The 22,524-nt window shown below is 42.9% G+C and overlaps 1 protein-coding gene across 2 annotated transcripts; it reads right to left on the reverse strand.

The window, feature by feature from the left end:
* Positions 1-786: 786 nt before the first annotated feature.
* c2cd2l (c2cd2 like) lies at positions 787-20,723 on the reverse strand. 2 transcript variants are annotated; one of them, XM_040032875.1, is made up of 15 exons: positions 20,347-20,723; positions 19,626-20,064; positions 9,810-9,905; positions 9,594-9,713; positions 9,170-9,280; positions 8,465-8,572; positions 8,235-8,334; positions 8,014-8,146; positions 5,984-6,048; positions 5,613-5,734; positions 4,899-5,070; positions 4,688-4,786; positions 4,204-4,298; positions 3,553-3,766; positions 787-2,642 (listed from the first exon to the last, which is right to left on the reverse strand). In XM_040032875.1, exons 2-15 carry the CDS (start codon positions 19,977-19,979, stop codon positions 2,398-2,400), a joined length of 2,034 nt encoding a protein of 677 aa, XP_039888809.1. In that variant the 5' UTR covers positions 19,980-20,064; positions 20,347-20,723; the 3' UTR covers positions 787-2,397. The 2 variants fall into 2 exon arrangements, with proteins under 2 accessions (XP_039888809.1, XP_039888808.1); XM_040032874.1 differs by having other exon boundaries at positions 4,204-4,337; positions 20,347-20,722.
* Positions 20,724-22,524: the final 1,801 nt, after the last annotated feature.

The raw sequence follows: 22,524 nt of genomic DNA on the forward strand, positions 1-22,524 counted from the left end.
AATCTTTTCTTATGGACTCAAATAAGTTTTGCTGGAAAACTGAATATGGAACAAGCAAAGCTTAATACTAAACAATATATATATTAGCTGTATAATACCAGTAGGCCAGCTCTAGTAGTAATTTGGTATGGCTTCGCGGGCCAAACGTAATTAGGCTGCGGGCCAGAGTTTGACACCTATGTTATAAACAGTACATCTGCATAATGACTGAAACCAGCCCACTGAAGGAACAATGGGCTGTGAGGTCAGTTCCTTCATCATTATTATGCAAATTCTCATGACCATTGATCAACAACCACTGATTAAAGCCCACTGATCAATGGCCATGGTTACCATTCACAGAGAGTTGGGGAATGGCTGCAATTATAGCATTATACGGTGGTGAAAGATGTACCATTAGGCCCCTCAATTCAGAGATGGTCTTTCTCTGTTCACGTAAATGGCCTCCTTGACTCCCCGCTCAAACCAGCGCTCCTTCCTGTCCAGGATGGTTACGTCCTCATCATTGAAAGAGGGTCCACTGGCCTGTAGGTGTAAATAGACTGCAGAGTCCTGGCCTGACCAGGTAGCTCTTCCGTGTTGTGCCATCCACTTCGCCAGAGGTTGTTTGGCAATCTTCCTGGCACTTAACAGCGTACACTATGTTACTCTCTACACTATGTCGGGGAACCCGATCCTTGGGGTGGACCAATTTTTGCGCCTTCACAGACCTGCAAGTGCATCATAAAAAGGAACCTTTTATGGGTTATTGAAAATACAATGAACGGACGGACTCAGGTACAAAGATGATGCTTAAAAAATAATTTATTTGCAATAAATTAAATATTTAAAATATAACAGAAGTCATCAATTTTGCAGCCACTTTTTGTTTCACAATACAGCCACAAATCTTTATTCATAACGTTTGCTTTATGTGCCTTTAGACGGTGAAGAGGCTTTGTTCTCTTCTTCAGCATTTCAAAATCCTTTTATTAAAAAAAATTATAATTTCAAAAAACAACCATTTATTAAGTTTGGTTTTTCTGAAGTCTCATAGTTAATGCAGTCAGTTAAAAGATTATTTTCATGTTTTCAGACAAGACTCAATTGGCCCTAAAACCTATGTACAACTTCACATACTGGATGTATTTGCCTTCAAAGTATGCAAATGCTTTCTTAAAACCTGTGGCTGCTAGTAGATTTCATTAAAACCCTGAGTACCGTATTTCAACTCTAACCCACACCGAGTCCTCTTGCTTTGCCTGAGCGCAGCATTAGTGAACACTGAGACACACCAATCTCCTTTTTTAAATATAAACTGCAGAAATATTTTAGCGTGACGTACATATATCTAAAAAATATTACATTATCATAACAATCCCAAATGTTCACACAGGAAATGCTTTGCTATATTAGTTCATTATTAGGAACTAATCACATGGCAGCATTCTCTGCAAACGATTTCACCCGCAACCCTTTTGAGGCATTTAACACAACATGTCCTGCACAGTAATGACAGCTGTTACAACAATGAATTCTGTAGAAGCACGAGAAGAGGCGAGCACGCCTGATCGCGTTGCTGTTTTCCCCCGACAGAAGACTGCGAGACTTTCAAAAGTCTAAAAATCACCTTCTGGCTTGATAAATAAGGTGGCTGGTTAGATTTTCAAAAGCAAAGTGAAGATATGATACTCCAGAGAAAGCACCTTTGTCAAAGTAAAAGTACAATATGATCTTTTCAGGTTTTTATATAAGATACAACATTTAACATTATTCTAAAACCAATGTCGAAGCAATCATGGATGGACATTATAGCTAGATCAAGACATTTTTTTTAAACTTACTTAAACTATGTGTTGAAAATTACATTTGTATGGAAAACACACCTTAATGTCTCTATATTATAGTGTAATGCAGCTATGATGATTAGTTGTAGGGGGTTCAAATAAATAGCACTTGTTTAATGAGTCCAACATATTAATAAATTACACTTTAACAACCAGCACATTTTTACATCTGCTGTTAAAAACAATAAAAAGTCAAAAGTGCAACCAAGAGCATAGTGGCATTTTACATCATCAAAATGTTTTGGAGCGTTTTCACCACCAGTGCCAGTCCAACAATCCCAGAAGCGTGGAACATTTCTTTGTAGCTATTCCCGTCTCCTCCACCGAGCAGCAGATTTCTCCTCAAATTTAACAACAATTCAGAGTCAGCGATGTGATTAAATGAGACTTCTGTCCTGAAAGTGCAATCATTTCTATCCAGAGGGGAGCCCTCCCAGAGGTATCCTCCTTTAAAGCTGTGCAGTTGACAACCCACCTGGGGCGCTCAGCCTGTCAAAGACCGTGCTGAAGTGTAGCGATAACAGAGAACGCTCTCAGGATGACTCGTGTCCATGTCTGCTGGCCTCGAGAATTAGTTATCCAGTGCGCTTGCTCCTCCGTTGGCGGCCTTGCCTTTTGATTTGCCAGAAGAGCGGAAGGAGAAACGTTTGATGAGGCGCCGGGAGAAGCTGCCAGACTTTTTACGGCTGATGTTTGGTGCGGCGGTGAAGTTATTGCCCAAGTTGGAGATGTCTTCGTGAGACTGGCTGAGGCAGGACTCTTTCTCTCGATGTCTTCTGCGGAAAAGCAGCTTCGTCCCGCTCTGCAAAAAGCCCACTGCAGGAAACACATCGTGGAGTTACTTCTAGTTTCACAAATGATTTCAATTATTTCACAACATACATGACAAACAATCCATGCATTTTTGCGACAGGCTGCTGATAACAAAGTGCCTGAAGACATCATCTAAAACTGGCTCTCTAAGTTCTCTGTCATGTGTAGACACAGCACTGACAAGAGTTTGGAGCCTTTTTTTGCTTGAGCAAAACATAGGTCAGTGTAACGTAGCTTACCAAACTAAAAGAAAAAAAACATTCCTCTGAAAACAGTCAAGAACTGGACTGAAAATGAGTGAAGAAGCAGAAAACGTCCAAAGAAAACTTTGAAAGACCTTCAGAAAGGTCGCATAACTATTGTTAAAAAGCACTTTGAAAATAAAGTCTGGCTCCTTGGAAGCAAAATATAAAGAAATGAGGGGTGGCTTAGTTTACTTATTACTGCTTCTCCCACTCCTCTGCCTCACCATTCAAATTTAATTATATTGCATGAAAAAAATAAATTAAATTACAAACAAACACATGTTAGTTTGGCTTTGTAGATGCTGAAGTATGGCCTCTAGGGGGCAGCAGAGGAACTGACTGTGGTAAATCTGTGAATTGAACCTCAAGTCCTGATGTTACCTAAGGCTATGAAATATTTGTTTGCATATAAAATACACTGTGCCGTTATTAATATAAAAAAAACAGTTAGACATGAAAATTAAATCTAAAAGCAAAACGTCTTTGAGACTGAAAAAAAATGTAAACCTGCTCATGAAATTCTGCTCTAATGACAAAACAAGAAACATATTTGAATAATTTACAGAATATTTCAATAGCTGAATAATGTTTTTACAGTTACGCTTTTCTGCGAGACGTTACTGAGAACTGGACCTCTGATTCTTTACAGCACAGACGGCCTGCGTTACCTTTATGGTCCTTGAGACTGCGGGTTTCCAAGGCACCAGTGGAGCCAGTATCTGATTCCACATCGTCCACAGAAGGACGCTCTGATACGTCAGAGGGCGTGGTTTCATCTGGGTCATGGTGACGCCCTGACCCGTAATGGTTGCCGTGCATGGCTGCGTCCATGGCTGCAGCGTAGCCACTTGATAATGCACAGTTATCTTCAGAGAGTGGAACCTGAAGCAGAGAAATAGATGTCACTACTGAAATTACACGCTATTACCCCGTATATGACGATTAAATTCAAATATACACGATTATCAGCACACTTTCTTTTAGTGAGGTTGTCGAGCGCTCCTGACACGTTTTCAAAGATTCTCGGGCAAAAATCAGGTCAGAAGATTCTCATTCTTCTGTAAAGTGGTCCAGTGGGGGGGCTGTGGACTAAATTTAGATCACACTCATTCTGCCTGGCTCCTGGTTGTATTTTACAGTAGATTCCCAGTAGCAGTCGCAGCAGTTATTAAGGCTTACAGCTAATTTAATATAAAGACTGAAGGTTGGACTATTTCCTATCAATCATTATACAGGTAACTGATAACCACAAAATAGCCAAAGTTTTCAAATCAAACTCAAAGCACGTGTCTAGAAAGACGCCGTTTTCACTCTCTGACCTTTGACACGCCCGAGATGATTAGCGTGCTCCTTTTCGTCGGTGTCTTCCGTGCTGCTCTGGACGCAGACTCTGTCAGCTGCCGTATGGCGGTTTCTGCAACAGGATCCAGGCCATTAGAGAGGCGGCTGCTCTCTGAGCAACAAAAAACACAAATATGTAAATCAGCACTATACTAGCAGACCACCATGTACTATTTTTATTAAAATATATTGCTGAATTAACTGCTGTTGCACTACATATAAGTTTGTGCTTATCTTTTATCTGTTTTGTGTCAGCGATTAGCTTCCCGCTGCACCAAAAACAGCACGTAACTCCAGCCCGTGTGCGAGTTATGTGATGCTTTTGAAAAGGATTACCTGCACGGAGCGCACGATGCGTACTCAGAGTGCATTCCTCTCGACTCGTGTTACTCTGCTGCGTATTGCTTATCCTACTTTGCATCTGTTATGTAAAACAAATCTGGTTTTCAGGGTAGAACTCACTGCTCGCGTTGGGGCTGCTGCTGCTTCTGCTATCAGGCAGGACGGTGGGTTTCTTCTCATTCACCTCCACTTTAGACGGAGAACGCAACGGGGAGTCACCTGAAAGGGAACGCTGCTATTTCATTTCTTATTATTGACACTACTAAAAAAAAAACTCATCAGGCACCTGCCCTGCCTGGTTTGGTGACATGCTTTGCTTTGTCAAACGCACCTGGACTGCGATCGAGTTTAAGTCGGGACTGGACCGTCGTGACGGTGGTGACAATGGTTCCGTCTGGCATGATGGTTCGGTCCACGTCAACTTTCTTGGTGGGGGTGAGAGAGGAGCGAAGTAGCAGAGCTTTGTGGGCACTGCTAGGCTCCTCTGTTTCTTGGTACAACAGCTGGAAGAGGAAAAAAAACAAAAACAAAAAGTGTACAAGCTGGAGGTTTCTTCCTGTTAAAAGGGAGTTCTTCCTTCCCACTGTCACATAGTGCTTGCTCAAAAACGACTGCCTGATTGTTGGTCTTACATAAAGCACCTTAGTCCGACTGTTGTTGTGCTTTGGCTCTATATATAAATTGGAAATTAAGTTATTAAGAAATGACAGAATTTGCCAAATGAAATGTTACTCCACAGAGACAAAGCACGTTTATTCTCATTTTCTCTCTCTTTAAAGACAATGTGGACTAGAAGAAAGCCAAAAAAAGAGCAACAAGTTGGCTGCTGGAAAGTCTACAAGAGATCTGACACAGCGATTATAAGAATGACAATGGATTTTGTATCAGCTGTTACACAACACTGCCTCTTTTGTTGGGAATCTTTGATAAAGTCCAGATCTAGATAATAAACCGTAACGCAACCTTCGTTCTGCGTCAAAGCACAAGTAAGAATTTCAAACACTCCCTACACTCTTACAGAAATCTAACTCGTCTGGTCACTCACCTCAGCGGTGATGACAGCGTTTGGCGTTGAGTCTTGGCCGGACCTCATGGACAATACGTGCTGCCCAGTGGGAACTTTACCCTGGATGTCCAAAGCAATGGAGGCGTGACCCGGCAGGAATTCTAATCATATTTAAACACAAAAAGAATATAAACAAATTGTACAAAAAGCAAAAAGGTCTTTCCTTTTACTGTAGTTCTGAGGCCAAAAAAAACGAGCCTCTCCAGACATCACAAAATGCTAACAAAGACAGTGAGTCTGCCAATACTGCATTTTCAGCACTGATGACTCTGCTTAAGCTGTAATATGTTCCTGCTGATCAGCTTTCTGAGCAGCAGCCAGTAGTAAATTGCTATTGAACTATGCCTTACGTTCCCGTTTGCCACTCCGCTCCAGAAGTCTCACTCTCAGCTCTTTGGTTTCTGGGCCCAGCTCCCTTCAAACACAGGAAACAAATGAGTTAGCATTACAGTGAAACTCCATTATCCAAGTATTATTATTTCAATTAAATACGTTTCTTTCTACAGCCATTACTTCTCTGGAACATTAATATTAATACAAATATTTTAACTACTTGATTGTGACTGTGACATTATGGGCTCAAGAAATTCTGATGTTGCTAAATCTGAATTGGAGAATTAAAATAAAAGATCCCCAAAACTGTTGCAACTTTAGGGAGTTTAGAAGAAAGTATTGTGGTCTTGTAGGACTCACAGCTAGAAGCTTTAATGTTGACCTGTTATGCTTTACCTTGTTTTCTGTGCTATGGAGTGAGTCCCCTCGTCCTCAAGACCTGTGCCCCCCAGCTGAGTGGAGTCTTTCATAAACTGTTTATGCTGAGTCTGAGTCTGCAGAGGGTCCCAGTGATGTGGAAGACATCATGCCTCGTCCCTGTACCAAAGACGCCACGTCCCAGTGGCCCCCAGGATTACAGGCCCGTGGCACTGACCTCCCACATCATGAAGACCCTGGAAAGGCTCATCCTGGACCAGCTGCGACCCATTGTAAGACCACATCTGGATCCCCTTCAGTTCGCTTATCAGCCTCGTCTCGGAACTGAGGACGCCATCATCTACCTGCTCAATCGTGTCTACACCCATCTGGACCAGCCGGCGAGCACTGTGAGGGTCATGTTTTTTGACTTTTCCAGTGCTTTCAACACCATCAGGCCGACCCTCCTGGGTGATAAGTTAGCAGCGATGCAGGTGGATGCTTCTCTGGTGTCCTGGATTGTTGATTACCTGACAGGAAGACCACAATATGTACGTCTCCCACAGTGTGTGTCTGACAAGGTGATCAGCAACACAGGGGCACCACAGGGGACTGTCCTCTCCCCCTTCCTCTTCACCCTCTACACCACAGACTTCAGCCACTGCACAGAGACCTGCCATCTTCAGAAGTTTTCTGATGACTCTGCGGTGGTTGGATGCATCAGCAGGGATGATGAGACAGAGTACCGGGCTGTGGTCGACTCCTTTGTCACGTGGTGTGAGCAGAATCATCTGCAGCGCAACGTGGCAAAGACCAAGGAACTGATCGTGGACTTCAGGAAGACCAGGAAACACTTGACCCCTGTTTCAATCCAGGGGGTCAGTGTTGACATCGTGGAGGACTATAAATACCTTGGAGTTCACATTGACAATAAACTGGACTGGGCTAAAAACACCACAGCACTTTACAGGAAGGGCCAGAGTCGTCTCTATTTTTTGAGGCGACTGAGGTCCTTCAACATCTGCCAGAAAATGCTGAGGATTTTCTATGAGTCTGTTGTGGCCAGTGCGATCCTCTATGCTGTTGCATGCTGGGGGAGCAGGCTGAGGGTCGCAGATGCCAACAGACTTAATAAACTAATCCGTAAGGCCAGTAATGTTGTGGGGATGGAGCTTGACACCCTCAAGGTGGTGTCGGAGAGGCGGATGCTGTCCAAGATAAAGACAATGTTGGATAACACCTCCCACCCACTCCATGACATGCTGGTCAGTCACAGGAGCACGTTCAGTGAGAGACTGAGATTACCGAAAAGCACCACTGAACGACACAGGTGTCACAGAGGTGGAGGCTCATGTTAAACCTGACCAAAAGTTTCATAATGAGGTCTAGTCTTCAGACCAGGCTTAACACCCAGTTTCAGACATTTCTTTCTACTCTTGGATTTGTGAGAAAGAGCTCTGGCTGTGAGCACAGCAGCTCCACCACCTGCTGTTCAGACCTTCTGGTTGTAAGGGGCAGCCAATCAGAAGAGAGGAGGATTATTTTAAACTGTGAATCATGCAAAGCTGCTCTAGCAAAGCGCAGGAATAAAATGAGGGCTGCAATTGAGGCCAATAGGTGACCTGCAAATGCATCACAATCATTACACCCTGAATCTAACATGAATCTGCTTTCTAACACGGCAGCTTACAGAGTAATATCTTCACTCCATTCCAGTGCAGCATTGGCACTGCTGGGCACAGGCAGGAAGCGGGTTGTTCTCTCTGTAGACGGTTGGTCCAGGCTCACGACACAGCACAGCTCCCCTGATTTAGACCACTGACCTGCAAAACACACAATGACGCAGTGAGACTTCGGTAATCAGCAGGAAGCTGTGCGGAAATGATCTGACGCTGGGGGAAAATATCTGACCTTTACTTAAGGTCGCCCTGAGCTGCCGGAGGAGTAGTCGTCTCACCAAGACACTCTGGGATACAGAGTTCAATCCCACTGAGAGACTGTCCATGGGGGCCTGGGAGTGTGCAGAAAGGGGGGGGTGGAGAGCTCAACAGTGAAACAGCTTTAAGCACTTCATCTATTTTATTATATAATCTATACACCTTTTAGTTAATTTGTCTCATTAAAGGCAGTAAATTTCTCACCAAAGGACTGGACGTCCTGAGATTGAGGACCATGGCTGGCTGAGTGCTGAACAGAGTATCTTCTATCAGACCCTTAATTGTGTCTATGTCTGCTTCACCTTCAGTGCACTGTGAAGAAAAAAGTACACTTATTACTCAGTGATGGTTAACCAACACCCGCTGAACCGAACTAACTACAGCCACAAATTGAGGGTTTATTTATTTCATCTCAATTCTTACAGGATCCCAAAGGAAAAAAATTACTGCAGCTTTAATCTGAGAGCATTTTCACCTCTGGGGGGCTGAACCAGCCTTGATATTTCACCCACGCTGGGCTTGCTACGCCATATAAAGCAGGCTTTTTATATCCCCGTATGGTGGATGTCATTAGTCAACACAATGTCTTGTGCTAAGTATTTGTTTCCTTTTTATTTTATTAACGTTGTTACTTCCTCAGACAAATGGCATTTAATGGCATGCCCATTTATATAACAATATTAAAGGACGGCACTTCCTTCGTGACTAATCTTGGGTTTAATGGGATGGAAAGTCACTTGCATGCAAAACAGCGCATGCTGATTTACGAAGAAGACAAATTAGCTACGGGAAATTTTTTAATGTGCGTTTCCTTTTTTAATAACACACGCATGCTTTTAATTTGAAAAATGTGACGGTCACTGACAGCAGTGACATCAAATTAGTGCCATTAGCGGTAAGCGTTCCCACCCGTCTCTGCAGCTTGCATGGAGACACGGTCAGAGAAAACGACGGCTTCTTGGAAAGACTCCAGGATATCAGCAGCCCCTCATCCTCCACCTCCTCCAGGCACGCCACAACCTGATGGAGGTAGACGGAGCAGGGGGGGGGGCAGGGACGGTAAGAAAATAGTAACAGGCAGTTATAACAATAGATATTCTCTGTGCAGCAAATTGTCATTAATAAATAATTGTCTTACATTAAAATGCATCAGGTAACAGAAAAACATTTCACATTTAATGACCACTGCAATGAGGGCACAGATGACATGCGACTGTCTGTGTAAATTTTCACATTTGAATAACAATGCAAATCACGCTCTGACATTTGTTTTTTTAGAGGTCTGGTCTCCTGTGTACAAATTGCTAAAATCCAGGTGCAGTGCTTCAGGTACCTTTGCCACCACAGGTGCTATAGTGATCTGATAGGTGTCCATGGAAATGGCAACTGGCGACTGCTGGGTGACCGTCACGGGTAACGTGACCCTGTCTACTGAACAATTACAGTGCAAAATCTGCAAAAGAAAAAGAGAGGAGGACAAATACTCATGCATACATACACTCAAAATGCACTGCTCCTGATGTCACAGGTATAAGCAAAGATTACTAACCATTCGGTTTGCTGACTGGTCAGTGCAGCTCACGCTTTCTATTGCAGAGGCAGCACTTATCTGGAGGCTGCTGTCAAAAGTGATCTGAATGGAGCTCTGGCAGAGACAGAGGAAGAGAAAAATGTCCCAAACATTACACACGAGAAAGAGAAAAGAGACTTGGAGATGACAAAAGATGTAACAGTGCAGGGATACAGCCTTTAATGCAGCTGACTAGCAGCTGGGTATGTGGAACTTGCTTTATGGATCTTTGATCATATCATAAAGTAAAACGCTAATTAATCCTGGTATTTAATGCATTTAAACAGTATCTGCTCGCATAGCTCTTCCTAGATACACTCACATAAGACAGTGACTGTGTCGTTCACATGTTGCTCATCCAATGCAGTCTTTAAAAAGTAAGAACTACTGTTTGTTCCTGTTTGTACACTTCCCTGTTAAAGCAACCGCACTGTCTTTGCAGAAGCCCAAATGTTCCTTATAGCTGTAGTAACCACGACGATTACTATGCGATCGTTTTCTTGTGTTTAAATTCCAAAGTGCAAGTGAAAAGACTGATAGTAGAATTCACATGTATCTATAGTTACTCTCCTAAGTGCTATATGGCTAAAAAAAGGCAGTGCTGAACAAATGCATGCAAATGCATTATTGAATTTACAGTTCATGGCAGACCACAATTGTGATTTAAGCCCAGGCAGCTCCGTGGATTAGTGGGCTCAGATGAAAAATGTCCGAAAATACTGACAAAAAAACCAACACATGTAGTGGTAATTGTGTTAATAATACATTTATATAATCCTTTTTTGTAATCCTTCAGAAGTTGGGAGATTTCATGCTCCTGGCTGCTGAGAAAACCCCATGTCTCAGACCTCGTAGCAGCATCTATTTATCAAGTCGGTGCTTACTCGAGCTTACAGCCGGGCACGTTTTCCTGTGTGGAGGACAGCCCTAACAAGAGGAAGAAGTAACTCGGTTTTAAGAAAAGATTCAGCAGAATCACACGGGCACGGCGGTGACCTACTATCACTATGTGTGCGTGTGTGCCAGAAGATCTGTTTTACTGGACAGCTTTAACTGAGAAGCGCGAGAAAACAAAATCCCCTATTGTCACAGCATATGTTCCACTAGGTCCAAGTCCAATCTGTATCAAACACAACAGCGGAGGCGGGGCAGAGGTGGGAGGATGATATAACAAAGTTTGTGGTGTGCGTGCGAGTGTGTGTCTGTGTGTGTGTCACTTATTGCAGCCAGAAGGGCAGGAAGCCAAGTGCTATGCCGCAAGCTTACGTAGGTTCCCCTGGACTAACACTGCAGTCACATGACTGCAGCGTACAACCGGCTGTGTTTACTTCAGTTGGCTGGAGCCTCTAAAACTGCTCAGTCACCCAACTGTTCATTTGGATTAAAGTGCAGAGCAAATGTGATATATCAGATTGAGAAATACAGCTTAAACCCTGTCTGTGTTGCTGCAGGCGGACACATTAGCATCTTTGCCGTGGAACTAAACGGAGTCATCCAGCAGAAATTATTACGAGGAAGGCACAGCAAAGTCCATTTTTGTAGACTGCTTTTACAACATTTTGCTTGTATTAGATGGCTTCTGGTGTAATTATAGAGTAAATATAAGAAGACAGGCAACAAAGCCGCCTGGAGTGAAATGAGGACATCACACTTTGATCGCCACCAGAAAACAAAAAAGACACCCTTGAATCCAGAGTCAGATTTCTGGCGAGTCAAACTGCACTTACAGCACAGATTTGTGTTTGTGTGCATCAAACTTGCTAATCCGTGTTGAAAGGAAACTGACAAATTTCTTTTTTTTTTCTTTTCCAAATGACTCCAGTAAACATGGCAGCAAAATATTGCCAGCATGTGTCAATCACTCATCATTCATAGGGAAAAGAAGGCTGGCTCGCTCCAGCTTTGTTCATGATTTCGGTTAAAAATCATTTTCTACTCTTATCTTTTTTCCAGCACTATCCTTTTTTGGGTTTGTTGTAAGATGCACCTGAAAAATTATTATGGGAAAATATTCAGCCATTATCGTTTACTGTATTTTAGCAAGTTAATAGAATATCTAATTAGCAGTAGGTTTATGGTTTCTCTTCCTTCCAGGGAGTTTACACCCATTGGCTTTATAAGGAGCCATCTGCTGCACTGTGGTGTTTTGTATCCTCCTTGGCAGAGGCTACAGACCTCATTTTGTCATGGAGAGAGCAGTGCTAGTAGCATGGCCGCTGATTTGTCCTTGTGATCCACCGCTGCTCAACAGAGTGTATGTGAGGGGTATTTCTGGGTAGAGACAGTTCCTGAGGACATCCATAGTGTCACTTCAGGTTTGTCAGCGTCCCCCCCTTTGGGTCTAACTGGCTGAACGCCTCTGAAAAGCATGTGGGTCAACCAGAAATACACTCCCCCATGGCTTCTGATGACCCTCATTTTCCTTCCCTATATTTTATGTTATCTGAGCTTCCTGCTATAACAAGGTGCACGATTGGAAAATTACAATGTTCATGCACAGGAAAAAACATACATGAAAATTATTATTGATGTAATTACTCAAAATGGCAAAATAACAGACAGGGTCTGTGTGAGGGCAATGTCAACAAACTGAATGCGTACATGCTGCCATACTAAAAACAGCCAGAGGGCTACACCTTGGACAGCTCTCCGTCCAGCCCTATGATGGACCATGATGGACACGGAGAGACAGACAACCGTTAGCTCTACAAATGGAACTATATCTACTGTCTCTACTTCTTCTATCAATAATGCAGCTAAAATTAGCATTTTTTGTATAGACAGTATAAAAGATGGATGGAGCCACTGTGACTTTACCCACTGCTTGCTATGAAGCCTCGATCTGAGTAGTTTCTTCTATTGCCACCTTAGTGATGTGAAATTGGATGTGACAGGTTATGGGTGTATCTGACTGAGAAACAAAGGAAACTGTAAGTCCATTAGCTAATTAGCTGAAGCTGATCCTAGATAATTGTTCTTTCTAAATGTTAGAATTGAACTGAATTTACAAAATGGACTTCATGTTCTATTTAACATACCTGAAACGAGCCACTAAGCTGAGGTTTTTACTGACATAATAGAGCAAGCAGGCACACCTAGAAGTCTTAGCAACCAGAGGAGTCGCTCCCTGTTGGCCATTAAAAAGACCATCGTTTTTTTTATATTGTCTACTATTTTTTTCTACAGATTTATTGCTTCATTATCCCACAAGCTATAAATCTGGAAGTGGGAGTACAAAGAGAGGGAGTTCTTGAAGTTTCTCCTAAAACCAAATGGCTAGCATGTGAGATTAACAATGCAATGCTCAGACCGTACAAATCCAAGAACTACACCTCAGACTCTACAGGCATCAGGTAGCATGTTAAATGTTAAAAGTTCATGACAGTACAGCTAGAAAAAGTCTGAACCAGTGTGTTTGGAACTTGTTTGGAAGGGTTACCAGGAGAATGTCTCTCCTATTTAAAAAGAACATGGCAGCTTAGCTTTGCAAAGCCGCATTTGAACAAACCACAAGATTTCGTGAACTTTGGATGAGACGTTTGCTCAAAATGCACCGCCACATTTGGAAAACGCCTAATGCAGCATATCAGCACAAACTCCTCATACCAACTGCCGAGCACGGTGATGGAGGGGTAATGATATGGGAAAAAAGAAAATTACCAAGTCGAAGTCCAGACCTCAAATCGATTCAATCTAAAGAAAGCTGTGCATAAACAAATGCCTGGAAACCTTGATGGACTGAAGCAGTTGTACAAAGTCGGCCAAAATTCCTCAAGAGTGATGTGAGAGAGTGATAATGATTAAAAAAAACGAGTGCTGCAAGTTATTCCTGCTATAGACTCTTTTAGAAACTACTGAATCAGGGAGTGTTCTTAGCTTTTTACATGACTGCACCGAGTCCCATTAAAGGTTTTTTTTCTAAAGTATACCTAAGAATTGTAAAAAGTTACAGTGAATCTGGAAAGACAGTAGTGCCTTAAGTATCCAGTAATCCATCTTCACTTCAGAATTTGTTCAGGTACTATTAAATTTACATGTTGGATATTAGCTGAGCCTATTTAAATGCTGAGTCATAGCCTCAGAAAGAAGTTGGCGTAATAGTAGAGTTTGGCTGTTCAAATAAAACTGGCTGGTGAAGATGGAGCTCATCATTAGCTCTGACTAAAGGATGAAAAGGTTGGTTTCCTGCACTATGGTATCAAATCAGCGCTGAGTGTTTAATGTCCCCTGTTGTTAAGAAGGAACCTACTTGAGAATAATCACAGGGCATTAATCATCTACCAGCAGCTCTCAGAGGGAGAAGAAGTGAACTGTGTCCTCAAGCTATTCACCAGACTCTTTATAATTGCAGATTGTGAATATACAGGGAGCTTCCTTCCCTGCAGATGTACGCTCGTTTTGTCCTCCCCTACCACTCAGTAATGATGGCTTGACAGCATGTGTCAGCTGCACACACAGGCTGCTGATGCCTTATGATCTGCACGTCTGGGGCGGCCGACCAGTCCAGTCCTTCAAGACTCCTCTACAAACTAATTCAGCCAGAGAGACATCTGAGTAGCTCCATATCGAGTCATTTCTTCTGAGGCAAGATTATATCCAGAGGCTCACGCTGTAAATACTTCAACAGACAGGACATTTTTGCTGGGTAAACAACTGAGAACTGAGTCTGCATAATGGGAATACGCCCCAAAGCTACAGGAAGAGACCAAAAACACAGACATGCTGCTGCCGATGTTTAAATTAAACCATGCTACGCAATTCATGTCAGATCAGACGTAGTTATAGTCGGTGTTAGAAGTAAGCATTCGAGATTATTGTGCAGAATGTAAAAATCACTAGAATCTGACATCAGAGATGACGTACTTCTGTTAACATCGCAGCAATGAGCTGTAATGAAGCCTTGGGGCCCTCGCTGGACTACAAGGACAGACGAAGCGTGAGAAGGGGGTGGGGTGGAGCTGGTGGTAACAAGTATTAGTTACTGAGACAAGAGGTAGACTCTGTGTATCTTCGAAACCGTGAAGAAGAATGAAGCACGGCTGGTGCTCCACCTGTTTACCCTGGGTTTGCAATCGTCTTCTCTAATCTATATCAGATACTGTGTAGGACACAGAAAATCAAACCTCATGGCTTTAAGTATCTGCAAAAGAAAAATGCCTAGCTTCTTTCTCTCCTCACACAACGGTCTATTTGGGTAGTATAAGCATTCTGAGCTGTGCCGTTCTGCAGCACAAATGTACTTTCAAGTCATATTACATTTAAATAAGTCCTCATTAGCTGCCTCAATATCCTGCAATCTCACTACAAAGGGATGAGGCATTTGTTGCAGTTTATGTAACAAGCCCAAACCCCGGTGTCAGTACTCAGCCCTCTGAATCTTTTTGTGTGTGTGTGTCTCATCATGCTGTTTCAAATGCTGGACATCAGGGTCAGGGTTGGGTCTGCCCTCTGGAATGTTTTGCTACAAGGACAGAGCACTGTGACAACACTGAAAATGAGCGAAACAGCAAAAGGATTCCTGGCCTTACATCACTCCCCGCTGTAGTCAACAATATATCGACAAGCACGCCCGAGTCAGCCGTCCGGGATGAGGGATGTTCAAAACTGCACAGTCGCATCGCTGACACGTAGGAAGCTATCAGGGGAAAAAAGACCCTAAGACACTTTTTGTTTCAGTGATCTCTTTTCAATGTGGCATCAAACCAAAAACCTGCATCTAAAATATCAACTTTCGCAATCGAGAGCAGCAAAGTCTTAAAAACTTTATGTGGTAAGGTCACAATAGAAGGCTAGATCACACTGCCTGTCATTTCAACTATTTTACTTCATAATTTGAGTATAAAACCAGTTTTTCCTGTATTAAGCTGAGGCACATTCTCAAACTTGTTGTTTCCTGACTTCAAGTGAGGTACACAACAGAGCCACCAGCTCATAGCTGTGTGTGTGAGTGGCAAACAGGGGTTTAGTCCTGGTTAGGTAATGTAAATAAAATTCATACACTGTATGAAAAAAATTAATGTAACCACCAGGTCTGAAAATAAAGCTACGGAAATGACTTAAGCTTTGATTCTTTGACTCTCAAAAAGACGTTCAGCTGTATAGAAGCTATAAGACAGTGACCTTATTCCTCACTCATTTAACTTTGTGAGGTTGTTTGTTAACTTCGAGTCTTCAAAGTCTATAATCAGGCTCCAAAGAAACAACAGGATGACATCCAAATGCCAGTTTATGTATGATGGTCCACCTCTTTTATACACTTCGTGATAAAATACAACAGGAAGGAAGTTTTATGATAAATGAAAGAAATATTGTTAATCTGGTCATTTTTAACAGATGAAATGGGACCATCAGTGCTAACTGGGGCTTATCTCCACAGGAATTTTTGGGGACTGTTAGTACATATATATTAAAATAATTATTGGGAAAGAATAAATCATAAAAATACAACTTGCAGACTGGCAGGAGGTTTGATGAACCCTTTCTGTTGCTCCAACTTGACCTTGCATGCTCAGTCAGCTTGCCTTTATTTGGATAAATTTCAGCATAGTAATTATTTAAAGACCTCTGTCACCATCAATCTTAAGTGCCGGAAAAGTACTTAGGTTAATGCTATAAAGGATTTGCGTACTAATCCCCACGATGACACTGAAGCACCACTTCCCTGGTGCTGTGTTCCTCCGGGGAAGCTCATGTTTTGCCCGATGTAGAAACACAATCATGCACGTCCGAGGAGAATATGAGTCTTTGGGACTGTAATATATGTTCACGTGTCTGTTTTCAGAGCGGCCACAGAAACCTGCCTGGCAGGTGGCAGAGCCTCGCTGTATGCGAGAAGCAAAGAATGCGAGGCGACAAGTTTCTTGCCACTTAATGCTTGCCGTATCGCCGCGGCTCCTTACAGCAGGTTTTTCCAGTCTGGTTTTTACGTGGGAGGTGAACATAATACAGCTAAGACGCACTTAACTGGCTAATAGAACACGATACTACTTAATAATGAACAATTGAATAGTGTCACATCCAACGCACCTGTTGTTGATGGTAAAAAGGACACTATGGAGACCGAAGCATGTGCCCTTTAAGCTTCAAGACAAAGACTGCTTCTTAGATTACATCCTGTGGGTTTATCTTTGAAACAAGGCACACTGGTGATTTGGTACTTAAGAGTAATGTTCAAAGGTTCATTAAGAAACTAACATTGATTTGCATATGGCCCAGACACATTTAGAGCAACAGCTTGCTGTGTTTGCAGACAGCATGACTAGCAGATATTTTATTGTGATGAATGAACTCGGGAAGCTCTGGTTCACACACTCGGCTCACAAACTAAACACCCCATGGACAAACACACACAGCCAGCTCGTCTCTGTGTCCTCCAACATTGACTTGCTTGCCCAGTGTTATAAAATCACCTCCCAGTGAACTTCAGACACTTTATTCACCCTTTTTCTGCACCTTTCTAGTCTAACTCAAAGTCCCTTCACTGTGGTCTGAAAGCATTTCATAAGTTGGTACAGGGGTCACAGACCGCACACACACAGTTCATGTGACTATAAATGAGCTATGAGCAATTACAGCCAGGTGACGGTGCTTTTTATCTTTGAATTATTGTAAAATCATAAAACTTTTTATGAAGGTAAATACAGCACGCTCAGCACCTGGAAACTGCCACTAAAGGCTCACCCAAGGTTCACTTCAGCGTTTGAGTGTCTTAGTAAATGAGAGTGTCAAAGGTCAAAGCAGATCAGCAGATCATAGTGAGATAACTCGGCTGACAGCAATATAGTGAAGAAAAACGATCCACTACAGCACAGGGACCTCTGACTATCAGCACAAAACGGGTTTATATGAAAGCAGGTATCGAAAGCTCAACAGACTTACTCCTGCATACAAAACATGTACAAAGTGCAGAGAAGATACACTTTTCTGCCACTTTATTAGATACACATTTTGCCTTTAGAGCTGCCCAAATTCTGTGTAGCATGGATTCCACAAGTGGCTGGAAACATTCCTCAGAGATTTTGGTCCATGTTGACATGATAGCAGTTGATGCAGATTTATCCGCTGCTCATCCATGATGTGACTCTCCCACTGCATCTCAAGAGCGCTCTGTTGGCTTGAGATCTGGTGACCGTGGAGGTCATTCGAGTACTTTCGAGTTTATTGTCGTGTTCAAGAGATCCGATTGAGATGTTCTGAGCTTTGTGACATAGTGCATTATCCTGGAAGCAACCATCATCAACAATACTTAAATGGGCTGTGGCATTAAAATGATTTTCAGTTGGTACTAAGGGGCTCAAAGGGTGCTAAGACAATATCCCATTCATACAGTGGAGGATGGATTTTCATGTTGCGACCCTACCATCCAAATTTTGTAGCTGAAATTGAGACTCATCAGACCAGAGCCTATATAATCTGTAGCCTCAGATTCCTGTTCTTAGCTGACAGGAGTGGCCTGGTGTGGTCTTCTGCTGCTGTAACCCAGAGATGCTCTTCTGCACACCTTGGTTGTTACAAGTTGCTATTTGCATTATTGCTACTCCTCTATCAGCTTGAAGCAGTCTGACCATTTTCCTCTGACCTCAGGCATCAAAAAGGCATTTTTACCTTCAGCAACCACTCAGATTGCTCAGGTTGAACTTCAACAGGCTGTCTTCATCATATCTGCATGCCGAAATGCTGCCATTTAATTGGCTAACAAGATAATAAGATATAGCTGAGCAGGTGTACCTAATAAAGTGACTGTGAGTGTACCTCCAATTCAAAGAAACGCAAGGCAAGCAGTCTTCAAAGCTCTGTGCTCTCATTTAGATGTTTAGATTCTTATCTGTCACATAATGCCATTAATGACCTGAAACAGATGGTGAGGCCCTGATCCCAACTCATGGGGTCAGTCTGGGGTCACAAGAAAAGGTGCCTGAAATACTCGGTTATGAAAACAGGTCATCTTTTAAAGAAAACCAAATACTTGCATTGTAATAATTTTAATGGTATTATTTCTGAATAAATGCTCTCCTATGGAAGATGTTTACTCTGGACATCTGCAGATGAGCTCTCAATCAACAAAGGTTAGGTGACCCTCACGAATCAGAAAACAAGTGCTGTTTGTTGCAGATGTGCAATGCATGTGATTGATCTTGTCTGACCCCTTTAAACTCCCCGCCAACTCATCTCTCGATAAACACACACGGTTTTAAAAGTGGGGGGTGTAGAGGAGCCACCTCCATCTGACTTTGATTCACACAGATGAAAGAACGACTTAAAGGGAGAAAGACCTTTAGGGACACTGGACACAAAGTGGCAGGCTGTCTCCAGTGCTGAACCCACTGAATCAAACATTGATGCGTTACGCTGCGTTCTAACTGATGGCCAAGGTTACGAGCTGAAGGGAGGGTGACACAGCCATTCTTTTCATTCTGCCTCTTTCCCGATTTGATCAAACACACATCTACTTCTTCCCATGAGGGTATAAGACTATTTTTATGAGGTGTGGGTGTTACTGTGGCTGTGCTGACTGCTCTTGCGTCTCCACTCTTTTGTGCATTAAATCAGAGCTGTTACGCAAGGCTCTGCCCCCCATCCTCTTACCGATTAGACACTCCAACTCCCACACCTCCACCTCCTCTGCCTACACACACACTTCCAGCTGCACATGAGCACACCGACTGTATCAGCTCCTGCTTAACTATTTATGCCTCCACTTAATGGAGTAACCTCTTGTGCACACACACTGGCATCATGTTTAATCAGCTCTCTTGTTAAATATGATGTATTAAAAGCTTAAAGATTTCAACTCACCCCATGCCTGCAAGCTTGCTCGTTCAGAGCCTTGACCCAGGTCCTCTGAAACAGCTCCCTGAAGGACTTGAAGGAGAACAGAGAGGTCAACAAGCCTTTAACCCCGGCCTCAGATGTGGGTCGTCCATCCCGGCCGGAGCGGAGTTTCAGCAGGAAGCCCCACAAAGCTCCGGCCAAGCTCTTATTGGCGTGCTGCCTCCAGGCTGGGTCTCGGCTGTGTCGCTTTGCTGCCTTCCTGGCTCTCCACAACCGCAACACAGTCAGCGAGTACTGGAACAACCATCCCAGCACGATGACCAAAGAGGCGAGGAAGAGACCCACCAGGCACAGCCAGCTCAACTCCCGGAGCTCCATCACCGCCTCCAGCAGCCTCTCATATCATCAGCTCCAGATGGAAATAACAGGACTGTGAGTGGTGAGCAGATCAGCTGCTTTCAGCCTGCGAGTGGCAGCAAACAGACGATCGCGTTGATTAATGGAGAATTTACGCGTTATAACTGGGGTATTTCCCCAGAACGCGAGGACACCGTGGTTATAACGACAAGAACCAATTTTCTTTTTTTTTTTAGGTCAAAATAAAAATTTGTATTAAATTAAATTAAAGATTAGGCTGTATATTAAAAAAAAAAAACCTACTGCGTTTGCGCCATGCATGTATATAAAACATGTATATGATATCCAATAATAATATACAGAAAAGTCACATAACGTAGCTTCATACCAAGCTGAAGTTTAAGCGGTCCGAGCTGCAGGCTGCAGGTAATCGAAAACAAATGAAGCCGTGTTCATGGCGATATGGAGCGCTTCCAACAACAACTGTGTCTGTCCCATCTTCGAGCGCTTAGCGATGCTTCAGTGTGTTTGTTGTCATCTGTCGATCCCAACACAAGCCTCCAGCTCTCCGCCTGTGCGATACGGGCTCCGGCGCATTTAAAATCTCCGCTGGTCTCAGCTCCTTCCTCCGCAACCCCTCCACGGCGACGATTTAACAAACAACAGCATCGGCAGACAGGTGGCGCTGCAGGGGACCGACTCATCAAAAAAACGGAAGCTGGTCGGACCTTTCAAAATAAAAGGAGGACACAAAACGGCGTTTGTGTGTGGAGGTTTTTTTTTTTTTTTTAATAAATGTTTAATGTTTCAAGCACGAATACAAATATGGCAATTACTGTCAAAAGACGCAATCAATTGCCAGAGAGAACAGTGATTACTATAACAATGTAAACATGCAAAATAAAAGACTGCTACACAGATGCAAGCACACCAACAGTATGTGATATTAAATTAAATATCACACTGGGAAGAGAGAAAAAAACAAGGGGAGATACATTTTATCTCAGATATCCAAATCAGTGGGAAGGTGCTTTAAAATATCACACGGTTTTGTGGTTTATTACCTTAAAGTAATTTTAAAGGTTTAATATATCATTTCAGTTCATGTAAGAAAATAACAATTTTGGCAATTTTGTAATCCTACTTTTATGTATGAAAACTTTGGCTATGTACAAAATAACATTACAACACAGTTTGTCATTCTTACCTTGTCAAATCAAACCAGATGCTGTACTGTGGGGATTGAGGAAATCTTTGGTTTCATCCATTTCTCAACATTAAGCAAGAATTTCTGTTTGCGCAAAATGAGCACATGTTCTCATTAATACTGAATCATACTCTAAGTAATTCTTTATAAGGATAGATGTCATTCATTATCTAAAAATATGTTGTCAATTGAATGTAGAACTGTGCCATACTTATTTACTTGGCATCGATCTGCTACCAAGTAAACACAGGGCCAGTCTCGCTGATACCAATACTAATACTTCTAACCTATAAAGGCAGATTAGGGAGAGTAGTGTGTCATGACTTATGGGGCGAATCAGCATTAATTTGCAAATTCTGAACCCATTGTAATTAGCACTAAATCACAATTAGTTAATACAACAAAACACACCTTTCAAATTCTTATATAGTGTTTGTTTTTGGAGACCAGGAATATAAATGTGCCTGTCGCTTTAAAAGACAGCCTTTGTTCTTTATATGTGCTATAGGCAATAAATAAAATAGATGTGACAGTCAACACAAAAAATGCTCAGGCATTTTTCATAGTGCATGTTTGCTTTTTGTGACTTTCATCAGCTAAATACAAAATCAGGTTCTGTGTTTCTAAATAATCAGTTACCAAGTCATTGAAGGGCAAAATGTCTTTGTGTTTACTGTATGCTGTTCTCACATGGCGAAGACTCATATGCACCATATGTCAGTCTACGTCCCTACCCTTACCTATGGCCTCTGGTGAACCTTGTCCACTCCAGTGGCCTTGCCACAGGAAGTTGTTTAACTGCCTCAGTTGCCTTGCCCCGTTGATGGACGAGTCGTCCCGCTCGTACCTGGACTCTGCTTCCACTGAAGAAGTGTCAGTGGGATTAAGGAGCTCCTCAAGTATTTCTTCCACCACCAAATAATAGAGTCGCCTGACAGTTTGCTAGAATCTCTTCGAGGCAGTCTGAAAGTCTTTTTCCATGACCTCTCTAAACTCCCCCCAAACCCGGGTTTTTGCTTCAGCCACTGCCCAATTCGCATTCTGCCTGGCCTGTCGGTACTTATCAGCTGCCTCTGAAGTCCCACAGGCTAACCAAGCCAGTTAGCCTGTGGGACTTCAGAGGCCTGATGGTTCCCTTCACCTCCAGTGTCCACCATCTGGTTCAGGGGTTACCACCACGACAAGCACCAACCACCTTGCGGCCAGAGCTCAGTGCACAACTTTCACCAATGGAGGTGCTGAACATGATCCATTCAGACTCAATGTCCCCAGTCTCCCTCGGAACGTTGTCAAAGCTCTCCTGGGACCTCTGCCGGGTGTTGGCAGCGCACCCACACTATATGTTTTGGCGCCCCAGGT

This window comes from Simochromis diagramma, unplaced genomic scaffold, assembly GCF_900408965.1.
Source record: "Simochromis diagramma unplaced genomic scaffold, fSimDia1.1 OVJJ01000216.1, whole genome shotgun sequence".
Taxonomy (NCBI): Eukaryota; Metazoa; Chordata; class Actinopteri; order Cichliformes; family Cichlidae; genus Simochromis; species Simochromis diagramma.